At 46.3% G+C, this 14,182-nt stretch overlaps 2 protein-coding genes across 4 annotated transcripts; one reads left to right on the top strand and one right to left on the bottom strand.

The window, feature by feature from the left end:
• Positions 1-1,323: 1,323 nt before the first annotated feature.
• Positions 1,324-7,523, bottom strand: LOC120048750. Its single transcript, XM_038994944.1, has 8 exons — positions 7,264-7,523; positions 4,321-4,431; positions 3,629-3,661; positions 3,303-3,435; positions 2,907-3,076; positions 2,363-2,701; positions 2,109-2,201; positions 1,324-2,014 (listed from the first exon to the last, which is right to left on the bottom strand). Exons 4-8 carry the CDS (start codon positions 3,422-3,424, stop codon positions 1,941-1,943), a joined length of 798 nt encoding a protein of 265 aa, XP_038850872.1. The 5' UTR covers positions 3,425-3,435; positions 3,629-3,661; positions 4,321-4,431; positions 7,264-7,523; the 3' UTR covers positions 1,324-1,940.
• LOC120048749 (KH homology domain-containing protein 4-like) lies at positions 4,464-13,990 on the top strand. 3 transcript variants are annotated; one of them, XM_038994941.1, is made up of 14 exons: positions 4,464-4,652; positions 6,284-6,467; positions 7,411-7,539; positions 7,752-7,831; positions 7,990-8,042; positions 8,161-8,321; positions 9,389-9,600; positions 9,791-9,851; positions 10,018-10,075; positions 10,164-10,378; positions 10,553-10,696; positions 11,622-11,737; positions 11,989-12,080; positions 13,050-13,990. In XM_038994941.1, the coding sequence occupies exons 1-14, from the start codon at positions 4,624-4,626 to the stop codon at positions 13,298-13,300; spliced, it is 1,785 nt and encodes a 594-aa protein (XP_038850869.1). In that variant the 5' UTR covers positions 4,464-4,623; the 3' UTR covers positions 13,301-13,990. The 3 variants fall into 3 exon arrangements, with proteins under 3 accessions (XP_038850869.1, XP_038850870.1, XP_038850871.1); XM_038994942.1 differs by having other exon boundaries at positions 4,465-4,652; positions 11,992-12,080; XM_038994943.1 differs by lacking the exon at positions 6,284-6,467 and having other exon boundaries at positions 4,465-4,652.
• The last annotated feature ends 192 nt before the right edge of the window (positions 13,991-14,182 follow it).

Raw genomic sequence — 14,182 nt, 5'->3', positions numbered from 1 at the left:
CATAAACTGAACAAGTTCCACAGACATGTGACTAACAGAAATGGAATAATGTGTCCCTGAACAAAGGGGTGGTCAAAATCAAAAGTAACAGTCAGTATCTGGTGTGGCCACCAGCTGCATTAAGTACTGCAGTGCATCTCCTCCTCATGGACTGCACCAGATTTGCCAGTTCTTGCTGTGAGATGTTACCCCACTCTTCCACCAAGGCACCTGCAAGTTCCCGGACATTTCTGGGGGGAATGGCCCTGGCCCTGGCCGTAGCCCTCACCCTCCGATCCAACAGGTCGCAGACGTGCTCAATGGGATTGAGATCCGGGCTCTTTGCTGGCCATGGCAGAACAGTGACATTCCTGTCTTGCAGGAAATCACGCACAGAACGAGCAGTATGGCTGGTGGAATTGTCATGCTGGAGGGTCACGCCAGGATGAGCCTGCAGGAAGGGTACCACATGAGGGAGGAGCATGTTTTCCCTGTAAAGCACAGCGTTAAGATTGCCTGCAATGACAACAAGCTCAGTCCGATGATGCTGTGACACACCGCCCCAGACCATGACGGACCCTCCACTTCCAAATCGATCCCGCTCCAGAGTACAGGCCTCGGTGTAACGCTCATTCCTTCGACGATAAACACGGATCCGACCATCACTCCTGGTGAGACAAAACCGTGACTCGTCAGTGAAGAGCACTTTTTGCCAGTCCTGTCTGGTCCAGCGACGGTGGGTTTGTGCCCATAGGATACGTTGTTGCCGGTGATGTCTGGTGAGGACCTGCCTTACAACAGGCCTACAAGCCCTCAGTCCAGCCTCTCTCCGCCTATTGCGGACAGTCTGAGCACTGATGGAGGGATTGTGCGTTCCTGGTGTAACTCCCGCAGTTGTTGTTGCCATCCTGTACCGCAGGTGTGATAAACAGGATCGGATGTACCGATCCTGTGCAGGTGTTGTTACACGTGGTCTGCCATTGTGAGGACGATCAGCTGTCTGTCCTGTCTCTGTGTAGCGCTCTTAGGCGTCTCACAGTACGGACATTGCAATTTATTGCCCTGGCCACATCTGCAGTCCTCATGCCTCCTGCCGGAAACTTGCCTTAGGCATGCTGCAAGATGAGCAGGGACTCTGGGCATCTTTCTTTTGGTGTTTTTCAGAGTCAGTAGAAAGGCCTCTTTAGTGTCCTAAGTTTTCATAACTGTGAACTTCATTGCCTACCGTCTGTAAGCTGTTAGTGTCTTAACTGTTCCACAGGTGCATGTTCATTCATTGTTTATGGTTCATTGAACAAGCATGGGAAACAGTGTTTAAACCCTTTATAATGAAGATCTGTGAAGTTATTTGGATTTTTAAGAATTATCTTTGAAAGACAGGGTCCTGAAAAAGGGACATTTCTTTTTTTGTGAATTTATATGGAGACAGAATGCAATTCTCAGATCTTGGCTCATTCATCATACAACCCTTTAGGTCTAACAATTCACCAATAAATGGAACATAAGGGCAAACATATTATAGCTTGCCTTACACTGTTGAGATTCACTCACACTCACTTTTAATCAACTGGTGGTGGGCAGTTATTTCTTTAAAAAATATGGAACCTGTTATGAGAAAAGAGTTGGCTCTATTTGACAATACAAGCATGTTGCAGTGTCGAATCAATGTATTATTTGAGTGCCACATTGTGGTGAAAATAAATCAAAAACATTCTTTGGTCAAAATTCTCCAAATAATTATATGTTTATTATTCTACTCTCCAATTTTGTAATAAATGATAGAAAGTTTCTCAAGTCAGCTGGGTCCAGATACATCTGCAAGATTACAATAAAACATCTGTTTTAAACTTTTGAGTAAAAAACATGCAACAGGGTGATCAAATTAAGATCCTACACCTGTGCACTAATACAGCCATGTGAATTACATGAGTTCTCACAGCACGTCTCACCGGTCCTCCCTCTCATTTTGGTCCCTGTATTGTACTGCACTCATTGCACTGCAATTCTCCTTGTCCTCTGCCTCTGAGCTGCCACACTGCATGGTCACACAAAGAGAAGAGATAGGTGTTGAACTGACTCAGTCCCAGAGACTCAAGAGTCAGACTAAGATCCACTATGCTGCCACTTACGTCTCATCGCGTATAGTCTCACAAAAAATGCCAATGGAGACACGGAGAGGATCAGGAAGGTGCCAAAGCAGTTGACCAGTATCAGAGACAGGTCTGGATGAAGGCAGCATGAGAGAGATCAGGATACAAAGTGAACGGTAAAGAGTGGCCGTTTTGGCACCAGAATAATGAATATGATTTCAGACCAGCAATGAGGAATGAAAACCTATGGCAATTGGCAAACTAAACGTTCAGGTGATATAGTATGAACTCACTGTCTAGTGTGATGCTGATCTCCTGACTGCTCCTCCTGGCCCTGCCTGCTCTGGCCACACAGCTGTAGGTCCCCATGTGACAGCTAGAAGCCCTCGCTACGCTGTACATCCCACTGACAGAGTCCCTGGCCACTGGCCAGCCGTCCCTCAGGAAGGAGAATGTTACAACCACTGTGGTCCAGTTACAGTCAGGATCAGGGTGACTATGTAGACTGTGGTTACCATGATGTTGGCTCAGTTTGCAGTTGCTAAGCTGGGCCTCACAGGTGAGGTTGAAAGCCCCGCCCTCTTTGACCACGGTCGAAGGAGATGCTGACAAAGTCACTGATGTGAAGAGCTCTGGAGAGGATATTGATTACACAGATTGATTAGAGGAGGAAGTTGAGAAAATTATAGATTACAAAGAAGTAGAGAAGTGAAATATATTCCAATTGTCACTGACAAGAGCTAGAGTAACGAGTGGGGCTTGTCAAGTAATCTATGAAAAAGAGCATGACACCACATGCAAGACACCCATTACTCATGTGCTACTCTCCTCACTCACCAATGACATTAACAGAGACTGCCTGGCTGTATTGGGTGTAGAAGACTGGCTGTCCTCTCCCTGCTCTGCACCAGTACTGGCCTGTGTGTGTGACAGAGGCACGCCACAGTTGGTAGACCGCCCCACCTCCACCACTGCCCCACATCTGCTCCACAGGGCCAGTGTCCTGCCTAATATAGTGTTATGAGCATTAGTTCGTTCCACTTGTTAGTACATTCCAGTTCCTGTACACAGTTATTCAGTGCCATGTTTTACTATCATCACTCAGGGAGTGATGGATACAACAAGTAGCCTAACACCCACATTCTATTAGATTGAACTGAAATCTATCACACCTCCCGACATCCAATATACACGATCAGAGAAGCAACATAAAGAGGGAGCCGGAGGTCACACCTGTCTTTGTGCCAGTAGAACTGCCAGCCCAGCCCAGAGTGGCCAGGTAACTGACACGCCAAGGAGACTGTGTCCTCAGTGTACACCTGTCGTCCTGAAGGCTCCACAGTCAGAGTGGGCATCAGTAGAACCTCTGTGAACACATGCAGTAGCGTAGAATTTCAACAAATTCTGGGCTATGTTTTGTCAAAGCACCCAAAGTGTTTATTTCAAGACATTGCCCAGTCTGCCACACCTAAAGTCTACATTAGGTAACTTGATCTGTAAACTTGAATATAATTCATGGTCTAAAAATGAAGAGTGTGTGGTATTAAAATGATACTCACCTGATGATGGATAGGCCACCAGTGTACTCAACACTAGAACAGAATAGACAAGACATAATGCATAATAAGGCATAGGAGCTGATAACCCAAACTCAGACATAAGCAGTAAAATTAGGCTAAGCCTATGTGGCACTGGGTATTTAATTATAGCCTGCCGATCCATGATCTAATTGCCAAGGTGATTAAAAAAGGTTAAACTTGGCTGATAGCCTACTTACAAAGTACAGGAAGGAGAGACATTCCTGAGTTATTCAGAGTGAATCATGGTAAATAAATAAATCATGGTTAGCAACGGTAGCTAGGCAAATAGGTTTTTAAGAAACAACATGTAGTTGGAGGGGAAATCAGTTTATTGAAAAAGGTCAATAAACAGCTAGGCTAAATAAACAGTCCACAAAGGACCACACATCTTGAAAAAAAGTTGACAACAATACATTTTACACATGCAATAAGCTGCAATGGGACCAATGTTATTGTTTTTAAACACAGAGAGACACAACACCACGTGCTGACAACAACCATCATTTACCTGGCTAACAACCATAGTTTACCTGGCTCTGGCATCATCACCTGAGCATCCTGCTTGTAAGATGTCTGGTTCTACATTTTCACGTAGACCAAGCTGTGTGCTGTGGGGTTTCATTTGGGAAACTTGAACCGATATTAAGCTGGTTCATATCCGCAACACTCACCTGGGCTGGCAGGAAAACGATGATAGCAGGCAGTCACAGGACTGCATCATCCGGTGAGACGCGGCCTGCTCACTGCGTCCCCTAGCGTCGCACATGATTGAAGAAAATAATCTGTGAAAGGGCAGCAAAATTCAACACAGCACCGGTTCTTTCACCAAAAAACAGGAAGTGGGAACGATATCGCATAGATTGAAAGCTCTTGCAGTACTACACTGTCTGGACAAGCTATCTTGAAAGTCTGGCGGAGTCAGTATTAACGTTAGTGTTTTTACGCAAAGAGAAATTCAACCAAATAGAAGATTGATGTCATTTGGTGGAACGCAAAACGGCAGGTGAGTTGAAAGAACGTTGCATTATACCACAGACTTGCTCAACACTGACTGAGCAGCACAAAGCTAGCTAGTTAATTTGTAATGGCGGAGTGCTTGTAGCTAGCTACGTGGGGTATGCTTAGTAGCCAACGGTGTAGCTAGCTAGCTGTCGTTACCCAGTTTAGAAAGTGGTTGGTTATGTAGCCAGCTAAGAGCGCCATTGGGTGTTACGTCTATTTTTTGAAAATCGATGAGTCGGTTACCTAGCTATCAATTAGTTAGCTCGCTAACTGTTGTTTTGGTAAATTACAGTAGTTGACTACCGATGGTTGCTAGTAGCTAGCTAGCTAACTAACGTTAAGCACAGTGACGTGAACAAAACTGTTGGATAACTAGCTAGCTAACGTTAGCAAGTCAACAACATTAATTCAATCAACAAAGTTAACATTAATTGTAACGTTAGATGGCAAAGACTAAACTAACTTGTTAGCCTACGACCTCTCTGAACCCTGTAATTGATATGGTCATTTAAGGGGCTACCTGCAGTTGCAACATCCTTTTTTTTTTTTTTTTACTTAATGATTTCCTGATTGCTGTAATTGTAGTAATTTAGTTCACCTAATTTCAGTTTGACAAAACAAGCAGGTACAGTGTAGAGAATCATTGTACCATCTAATCCCCTGTGAAATATATTTTCCATAACCAAAAATGTTGTATTTTCAGCTGTTTGAAGCTGGTGTACAAAACCAAATGTAAAAGACACAAAAACAAAACTTAATAACGGAAAGCATAGGAAATCTACTGTTTCTTAGATTTGCTTTTAAATACAAATCTATAAATAACATAAAAAATGTTAATTTTTTCCCCGTTTTCTCCCCATTTTCGTGATATTATGTATTACGATCTTGTCTCATCGCAACTCCAGAACGGACTCGGGAGAGGCGAATGTCAAGTCACGCGTCCTCCGAAACATGACCCGCCAAACTGCGCTTCTTAACACCTGCTCGCTTAACCCGGAAGCCAGCCACACCAATGTGTTGGTGGCAACACTGTTCAACTGACGACTGAGTCAGCATGCAGGTGCCTGGCCCGCCACAAGGAGTCGCTAGAGCACGATGAGCCAAGTAAAGCCCACGCGGTCTAACCCGGACGACGCTGGGACATTTTTGCGCCGCTCTATTGGACTCCAGGTCCTTAGACCGCTGCGACACTCAAGAGGCATTTAACTAACGTGAAATTGATCGGTCACCCAAAAAGTTTAGCTCAACTGACATACAACATCAGAACCCAAAATATACTTCTTTTTTTTTTACGACATGGGAGTAAAACAAAAAGTATATGTAAACAAACACTGTTTTTTGCCACAAATGGTTAAAACTATAATTTTTATATCATAGATGGTCAGTTTTTGCATCCATAGCTCTGTCTGAGAGTTGTTAGGCCTACGTTTCTCCAGCATCCATCCCTCCAGCTTTTTACAGAAACGGGTGGGGAGAGGCCTTGTGATTGCTGCTTTTGCACTGCCCTCCATTCTCCTTCTGCTTCTCCCATCCCTTCCACTTACCATTGCCCTCTTTCGCTCCCTCCCTCCCTCTTTCACTACCCCTCCCCCTATCTCTGTTCCCCAACCCGCTCCCCTCTTTGTTCCTCAGTCGCCGTAGTAAATGGGACCAGCCGGGCCCAGGTCCTGGTTCAGACCAGATGGGGGAGGCGGAGGCGGCTCCTACAGGGGCTCTGGACGCTGCAGCTGCTGTGGCAGCTAAGATCAATGCCATGCTGGTAGCCAAGGGCAAGCTCAAGCCCTCCCAGATAGGACCATCTGGACCCCCAGACAAGGTAACACCTTGCCCAAACCGGCTGCGCGCGTGTGCTATCGTGAATACATTTATTTTGCCCCCCCACACCAAACGCGATCACGACGCGCAGGTTAAAATATCAAAACAAACTCTGAACCAATGACATTAATTTGGGGACAGGTCAAAAAGCGTTAAACATGTATGGTAATTTAGCTAGTTAGCTTGCACTTGTTAGCTAACGTTAATTTGTCCTATTTAGCTAGCTTGCTGTTGCTAGCTAATTTGTCCTGGGATATAAACATTGAGTTGTTATTTTACCTGAAATGCACAAGGATCTCTACTCCGACAATTAATCCACACATAAAACGGCCAACCGAATCGTTTCTAGTCATCTCTCCTCCTTCCAGGCTTTTTCATCGTTTAAATTATATGGGGATCGCATCTAAACTTTCATTGTATTACCAGACTACCGGCAAAACAGTTCGTCTTTCTATCACCCACGTGGGTATAACCAATGAGGAGATGGCACGTGGGTACCTGCTTCTATAAACCAATGAGGAGATGGCACGTGGGTACCTGCTTCTATAAACCAATGAGGAGATGGGAGAGGCAGGACTTGCAGTGCGATCTGTGTCAGAAATAGGAACGACATCTATTTTAGCCCTTGGTGTCGCAGACGCTCGTTGGCGCGCGCAAGCAGTGTGGGTGCAATAATTGAATAACATGGATTTCTAAATTTATTTTGTGACGCTTGCGCACGCGACTTGTCTGCTCAGCATGTAAGGGTCAGGAAACCTATTACACTGAAAACATTAGAAACGCTTTCAGTCTCTCACCTGTAATCTGGCTTCTCTCTGTCTTCGTTGTCTGTCCCTCTCTCGCCTCCAAATTCTGTAATCCCCTCGCTCTTAATCTCTCTCTTTTTTAGAGATATTGTTGTAAATGTTAGCATGCGGCACATAAAGAATCTTTGTCATCACCAGGTTGTGGGTGTAGGGAAGCCCCAGCCTCCTATGAAAGCGAAGGATGACCTGGTGGTGGCGGAGGTGGAGATCAACGACGTTCCTCTCCCCTGCCGGAACCTGCTGACCCGCGGACAGACACAGGACGAGGTCAGAGTCCATGACATCATTATGATCTTTAGACCCATTGATTGATCAATATGGTCAACAGTCAAATTTACTGCTATGTTTACCCAGCTCTTTCTCTGTGTGACACGCACATGTACAGACTGGATCAGTGTCATGTAAACCAGTATGGGACTGAAAGTGTCTCACTTGAGGACAGTAAATGACCAGGTTCTTCTTCATCCTATTGTGTGAAGATCAGCAAAGTGAGCGGTGCTGCTGTGTCCACCAGGGGGCGATACATGGCAGCAGTGGAGAAGTACAAGGCTCCACAAGGGTGAGTCCTGCTTCACACCTTCTTTATTACCACACTGATCTACCAAGGAGATTACTGGTATTTACTTTTCTCCATACAGACAAGTAGCTCTGTTGTCTGATTGCATCATACAACCAAGTCTTAGGCTACTGACCGACTGCTTCTCTCTCTGTCGTCAGGGACCGACCCCTCTATCTCCACGTCCAGGGCCAGACCAGGGAGCTTGTCGACAGTCAGTACATCTCTATTTACTCACCTAATTTGATTAAGATTATCACCATTTATGATCACCAGGGTCCTTCTTTCCTGACTTTCTATGTTGTGACGATCCAATCTCTCTCCCTCACCAGGAGCTGTGAACCGCATCAAGGAGATCATCACTAACGGAGTGGTGAAGGCGGCCACCACCTCCTACAGCGGAGCCACAGTCCCAGTCCACCAGCAACACAAACCCCAGCCCCCCTCACTGCCCCCCATCAACCACCATCACAGACCACACTTCCAGTCTGGTGTAAGCAGTGTTTTCCACAAGTACATAGTGGCCAGCCAAATAGAAAAAGTAGCCAGCCAGGGCAATTTTAATTTACTGAAAATTAATGAATTAGTTGTTTGGGGTATGGCCTAGGCTTATATGATCAGGACTATTTTCTAAGTAAGAGAGTGTTTAACATGTCTTCTCTTGAGATTAAAGTCTTATTTACAGTGACTTTAGTCCCGGCATGTTAGGAAAGGAAACCTAGGGAATCCTTTGGTTTACGTCACCATGGACATGCAGTATAACCACGCTGTATGATTTATGAATGGCAAAGGGATATAGGAGATTGACTTTATTTAGTCAGTTTGACACTTTTTATAAACTAGTCAACACTTGCTGTTCAGTTGTCAATCAAAAAACAATAAATAGTCTACTATGCACCACGACTCCACGTGGCTGGCTATGTGAAACACGCAAAAGAAAATACAGCGTATGCGCGCTACGTGGGGCGTTACCGCGTACGCGCGCTACGTGGGGCGTTACCGCGTTCGCGCGCTACCGCGTACGCGCGCTACGTGGGGCGTTACCGCGTTCGCGCGCTACGGGGGGCGTTACCGCGTACGCGCGCTACGGGGGGCGTTACCGCGTCCGTCCGCTGCGTGGGGCGTGCATATTCACTAGCATCATGCTCTCTCCTTCCTCTGTGTAAAGAAATTAGACTGCAACCAACCACAGGGCACACAAATTGTACCGGGAGGCGGGACAGACAGCACATTGAGTTTCCCTGTCATCGCTCGCTTTGTGACTGACGGGCACCTATTCTATCAATAGATCGCTAGAAGATGCATATCGTTCATTCTATCCAGAGGAGGCACGGCGGACTAGTGAATTGAAACGTTTAAATGAAAGTAGCCTAGTTAATAGGAAGTGGAAAAAGTAGGTCGCTGAAAATGAGTCTGTAACCGGCTGATTAGCTGATGGCCAGCACTAATAAGAAAACTGAGTTTGTGTGTGTGATTGTCGCTCAGTGTGTGTGTCAATGTTATTTTATGAGTGTCAATGTCATTGATGAATCTTGAAGACTCACATTCATATCCTTTCAGATGCACTATGTGCAGGAAAAGTTGTTTGTGGGTCTGGAGCATGCCATCCAGGGCTTCTCAGTGAAGGAGAGGGTGGAAGGGCCAGGCAGCTCCTACCTGCAGCACATCCAGGGTGAGACTGGGGCCAAGGTCTTCCTCAGGGGGAAGGGATCAGGCTGTCTGGAGCCTGCCTCTGGGCGAGAGGCCTTCGAACCGATGTACATCTACATCAGGTAAGTCTCATGGACTAGACTCGTGTTCATCTGTATCAACTCAGAGAGGGCCTTGAACTCACGTACATCTACATCAGGTAAATAGCCGTATTAATGGATAGTCTGGGGGAGTAAAGTCCATGTTCATTTGTATTAGCGCAGAGATACAGAGTTTAGACACCAGGCACACATTAACTCCTCTCTTCCCCAGTCATCCCAAACCAGAGGGCCTTGCTGCAGCCAAGACCCTGTGTGACAACCTGCTGCAGACGGTGAGTGTCTAATGGTTTACTGACTGGCACTCTGTTCTTTGTTCTCTGTACACTGCTCTACTTTCACTTAAACCCTGTTTCAAGCTGTCCCATGTGAAGTGCATTGTATTATGTAACTGAGCTCTGTTTGCCATGTGGATCTCTGACTGTTCTCTCTTCCCTCCAGGTTCATGCAGAGTATTCTGTCTTCCTCAACCAGATGAGTGTCATGATGCCTACTCCCGGTACAGACTCTCTGGCTTTCTTTCTCTTTTACAGCCTCTACAATGTGTCAACATGTACTGACGTGTTCCTCTTCCTCTCCTCCTCCAGGCTTTATGCATCCCCCCATGGCCAACGGGATGCCCCCCCAGCCCCCTTACTACCCCCCAGCGGGGTACCAGCCCAGCTACCCCCTCCCTGTACCTCCCCCTCAGCCCATTCCTCCCCCCTACGCTGCCCCCCCTCCCATTCCCCCTGGGGTGCCCGCCGGTCTCCCCCCTCCCAACCGGTACGCCCTCCCCCCTGCACCTGTCAGCTTACCACAGGTAAGACTGGTCAATCAGATTTAGACTTGTATGGACCTGTAATACAGTACATTGAGACTATTACATCCGAGTTATGAAACTAGTTGAAAAAAAAATCTTGATATGCTGTATATATGATGTATTCAACATACATTGCATCCAAGTTGGTTTTTTTCCTTCTTTTTTTGTCCCCAGACTCTCCCACCTTCTCCTTTCCCACCCGCTGCTCCGGTTCCGCCCAAAGCTCCGCCTCCCATAGTCTTGGCCAATCCGCCTCAGAAAAGACGCTTCACGGAGGAGGTGCCAGACGAGAGGGACAGCGGTCTGCTGGGATACCAGGTAATTTACCATTATTTTATTCTTCCACCTTATGTGCTGCCTTCGTCCAGTCTGTCCCTTCTGCCTCTGTTGTCTTCCTGTCTTTTCTTATCTTCTGTCCATGTATCTGATATCTGTTCCTCTTTCTGTTAGACTGAATTCATTCTGATTCTCACTGTCTCTTGTCTGTAATTCTGTGAGTCCCTGTCTGCATTCTATAGGAAAGGTTTGCTTGAGTGAGTGAGATTGAATGGGTCTAAGTGTCTCTGTTCAGTGTCAACTTGTTTTTCCCTAGTAGATCTTATGACGTTCATTGAAAAGCATTGTAACCATAGCTGTTATTATCTGAGTCCATGTATTATTGGATTTATAGAACTTTCAGATTATGGAGATTCTGAAGAGGTATTGTTGGATAATCATCAAATGTACTTCAATATATTGAAATTAGTGCAGGTACGATACCAGTAAGTATCATGGCAAGGAAACAAAACATGAAACGGATGAACTTCTTTAGGAAAACGGACCTAATGTTGGAAACAATCATCGTTACGTTGTCACCCAGAGTCATTTTATTTATTTTCCAAGCTATGACACATCATGTTTTGCATACACCAGGTTTTTAAAGGACCAAAGAGTTTGGTCTGCTTCCTGTTTTAATTTTTGCCATGGAAAAAATATCGTAATACTAGTGTCGTCACAGGCCTAATTTAAATGTGTCCTCTTGATTTAATGATATGTTACTTTAATACAGTCCATTCCTATTTTCGGATTTTGTGCAATCACAGCATGCATAAACTTAAAATAAGGAAAACGTTTTGGAATACTAACTTTGCAGTTCAGTTCCATTCAATAGTTTAGATAACTATATGCTTGTAGGCCTACTATTAATAATAGTGATTTAGGGGAGGATGTGTGCTAATGCGCCTGTGTGTTTTTCTGCTCATAGCATGGACCCATTCATATGACTAATTTAGGTGCAGGCTTCCCTGTGGGCAGCCCCGGCCCAGAGGCTTCAGGACCCCCGCCACCGAGTTCCTCCGGGCCGCCGAGGGAGAGGGACAGGTACGGGATGGGGGGCGACGAGTCGCTCTCCTTTAAAACAGTGTCCTTCATCCCAGATGCTGGACACACCGTGTGTGCAGGCTTGTGTTTGCTTGTGATTGATGTTGTGCAACACTGACTCCTCTCCTTCCCTCCTCTCTCTCCCCTTCCCTCTTCCCTCTCTCTCTCCTTCCCTCCCTCTCTCTCTCTCTCTCTCCTTCCCTCCTCCCTCTCTCTCTCTCTCCTTCCCTCCTCCCTCTCTTTCTCTTCAGCAGTAGGCAGCTGATGCCTCCACCACCCATTCCAATGAACGGAGGCATGACACCCAAGATGGAGGAGAGGAGGCCGCTGCAAGGCCCCCTGGGTAAGGGCCCCACCCCATGTAATCCCCCTGACCCCTCCCCATCCATGGCCTCTCAGCCATAAAGCACGCTGCCCACCCCCCCGGCCTCTTGGCTGTCAGTAGTCAGAGTCAAATAGCATTTTGCATGCAGACATGCTGTTCTCACACGTGACAGAACAGGTTATAGCAGATTACATCAGACAGGCATAGTGTTCATCGATAAGTTCTGCTTTGAAAGTCAGTCAGTTCAGAATCAAGAACTCGGCAAAGCTTCGATCACCCACTGCCTCAGGTAAATCTGTCGTTGATCCTAAGTCAACCCCTATCCCTAGGCACTGTGTAGGTCTGAGAGGATTTTATAGGTGTAAGCAATATGTAGACCATTACAATTGGCCTGTAGAAGAGTAAGGCTGATTTATTACCATACTGCTTACACCTGGCATCTGATCATGTGACATGTAGGAGGTGTCTAGGGATGGATTTCAGATTGGGAGTCCCCCTCTGTCTAGCTGGTGCTGTCCCCTCGCTGCCCGTCCCTTTCTGATGACGTCATCAGACAGGAGTGTCTGTGCCCGTGTGTGACTCCCTCACTAACAAGACTCTCTCTTTTTTGTGTTCTTTCTCTGTGTTTTTCTTCTCTTCCATGTCTCTCTGGGTGGGATGCCGGATGGGGGTGGGGCTCTTCTCCTGTGACGCTGTCCTGCATCGTGATTGGACGGCTCTAACGCTGCCGCTCCCCACCGACCAATGACTGCCGCTGCTGACCCATGCCCCTCTACCTAACTCACCCCTGCTGCCAAACACAATGCAATCTATTAACTTTCTCTCCCTATCTGTTGGTAAACAATTGACTTCCAACTGTTGTTTTTGAAACCTTTGTGCTGGTCTTTGGTTGTGTTCTTTCTCTCTGTGTGTATGTCTCCCCTCTCTCTCTCCCGCACCCCGCTCCTCTTTCTCCCACTGTTTTTCCCTCTCTCTCATCTCTCTCAGATCCCTCAGTGAAGAGGATGAAGACGGGGCTCGTGGCGTACACTGGTGACTCCTCGGACGAAGAGGAGGACCACTCCACCCCCAAAACCTTGGGGGCAGGTAACCATGGTAACGTCGCTGGGGCAACCCACTCCACCCCCACATCATCCTTGGGCTGGACTCTGGGGTACCGCTGCCCCCCTCCTCCCCAGCGTGCCAAAACACAGCAGGCACAGTCACAGCAGCCCATGCCCTTCTGGATGGCCCCATAACACAGGAGTATTAAACCTCATACTCCCTCCCCTGACTCCTAGGGCCTTTTGGAGGGTTCCATAATGAAGATTTTACACCCCAAACTGAGCCCCAGTCCCCCCTCTTCCCCTTTCCCCTGAACCATCACTCCTACCTGCTCCTCCACTTGATATAATTTATTTTGTGATGACTTAGAATTTGTTAAAACTGTTTTGCCATGCGCTCAGCAGTAAAGCAGAGTCTGTAAAATGGACTAAACAGACCGGCTGGCTGATACAAAGAGAACAGACTCAACCAGCCAACCAGGCGCAACCAGGAGACTGACGGACTGGATACATGGTGACAAGCAGCAAGATGCCCCAGACTTCCACACAGATTCAAGTGTACTCTGAACTCTGTATAGGAGAGACAGCTGAGGAACAGACACTAATGGAGGGTAATAGTGGCCTGTTTCTGGTTGATTTGGAATGTGTCCACTCCTGGTTTTACTAGTGTAGGAAAGCACTGAGGTAGAAGAGATTTCAATGCATTCTAAATGATTTATTTTGTCATAAAATATATTTCCTCCATCCCCATTTTCTTTTTTTGGTCCAAATCTCCCTCTTCCTTCATTGAGTACAGATCATACAAACATGCTCGTTGGACTTTTAGAAAATGCAATTGACTCAACTGTTCTAATGCTTTTGTGGAATAAATTAGCATTATCTCTGTGTATGAGTTTATTTCAAGACTGGTTTGACAGATCATGCAATAGAGAGAAAATGGGTGGTTTAACTGACTAGCAGGTGTGAATCTCCCATGGTCTTAAACAACCCACAATCTGAATCAACTGCCAAGAAATCATCTTTACCTGTTCTGTTATATCACACATTCCTTTGGCTATGTTCTCAAAATATTACATG

This window comes from Salvelinus namaycush, chromosome 5 (genome assembly GCF_016432855.1).
Source record: "Salvelinus namaycush isolate Seneca chromosome 5, SaNama_1.0, whole genome shotgun sequence".
Classification (NCBI taxonomy): domain Eukaryota; kingdom Metazoa; phylum Chordata; class Actinopteri; order Salmoniformes; family Salmonidae; genus Salvelinus; species Salvelinus namaycush.
The sequence above is the reverse complement of the archived record's forward strand: the minus strand, read 5'-3'. Positions and strand labels throughout refer to the sequence as shown.

Coding starts and splice junctions, on each gene's coding strand:
- LOC120048750 (XM_038994944.1), bottom strand. CDS start 3,424: ATGCCCACTCTGACTGTGGAGCCTTCAGGACGACAGGTGTACACTGAG. Junction 2,202..2,362: donor GATCAGCATCACACTAGACA/GTGAGTTCATAC, acceptor GCCTTCATCCAG/ACCTGTCTCTGATACTGGTC. Junction 2,015..2,108: donor GAGACTATACGCGATGAGAC/GTAAGTGGCAGC, acceptor GTGACCATGCAG/TGTGGCAGCTCAGAGGCAGA.
- LOC120048749 (XM_038994941.1), top strand. CDS start 4,624: ATGTCATTTGGTGGAACGCAAAACGGCAG. Junction 9,852..10,017: donor GTGACAACCTGCTGCAGACG/GTGAGTGTCTAA, acceptor TCTTCCCTCCAG/GTTCATGCAGAGTATTCTGT. Junction 12,081..13,049: donor GCCGCTGCAAGGCCCCCTGG/GTAAGGGCCCCA, acceptor CATCTCTCTCAG/ATCCCTCAGTGAAGAGGATG.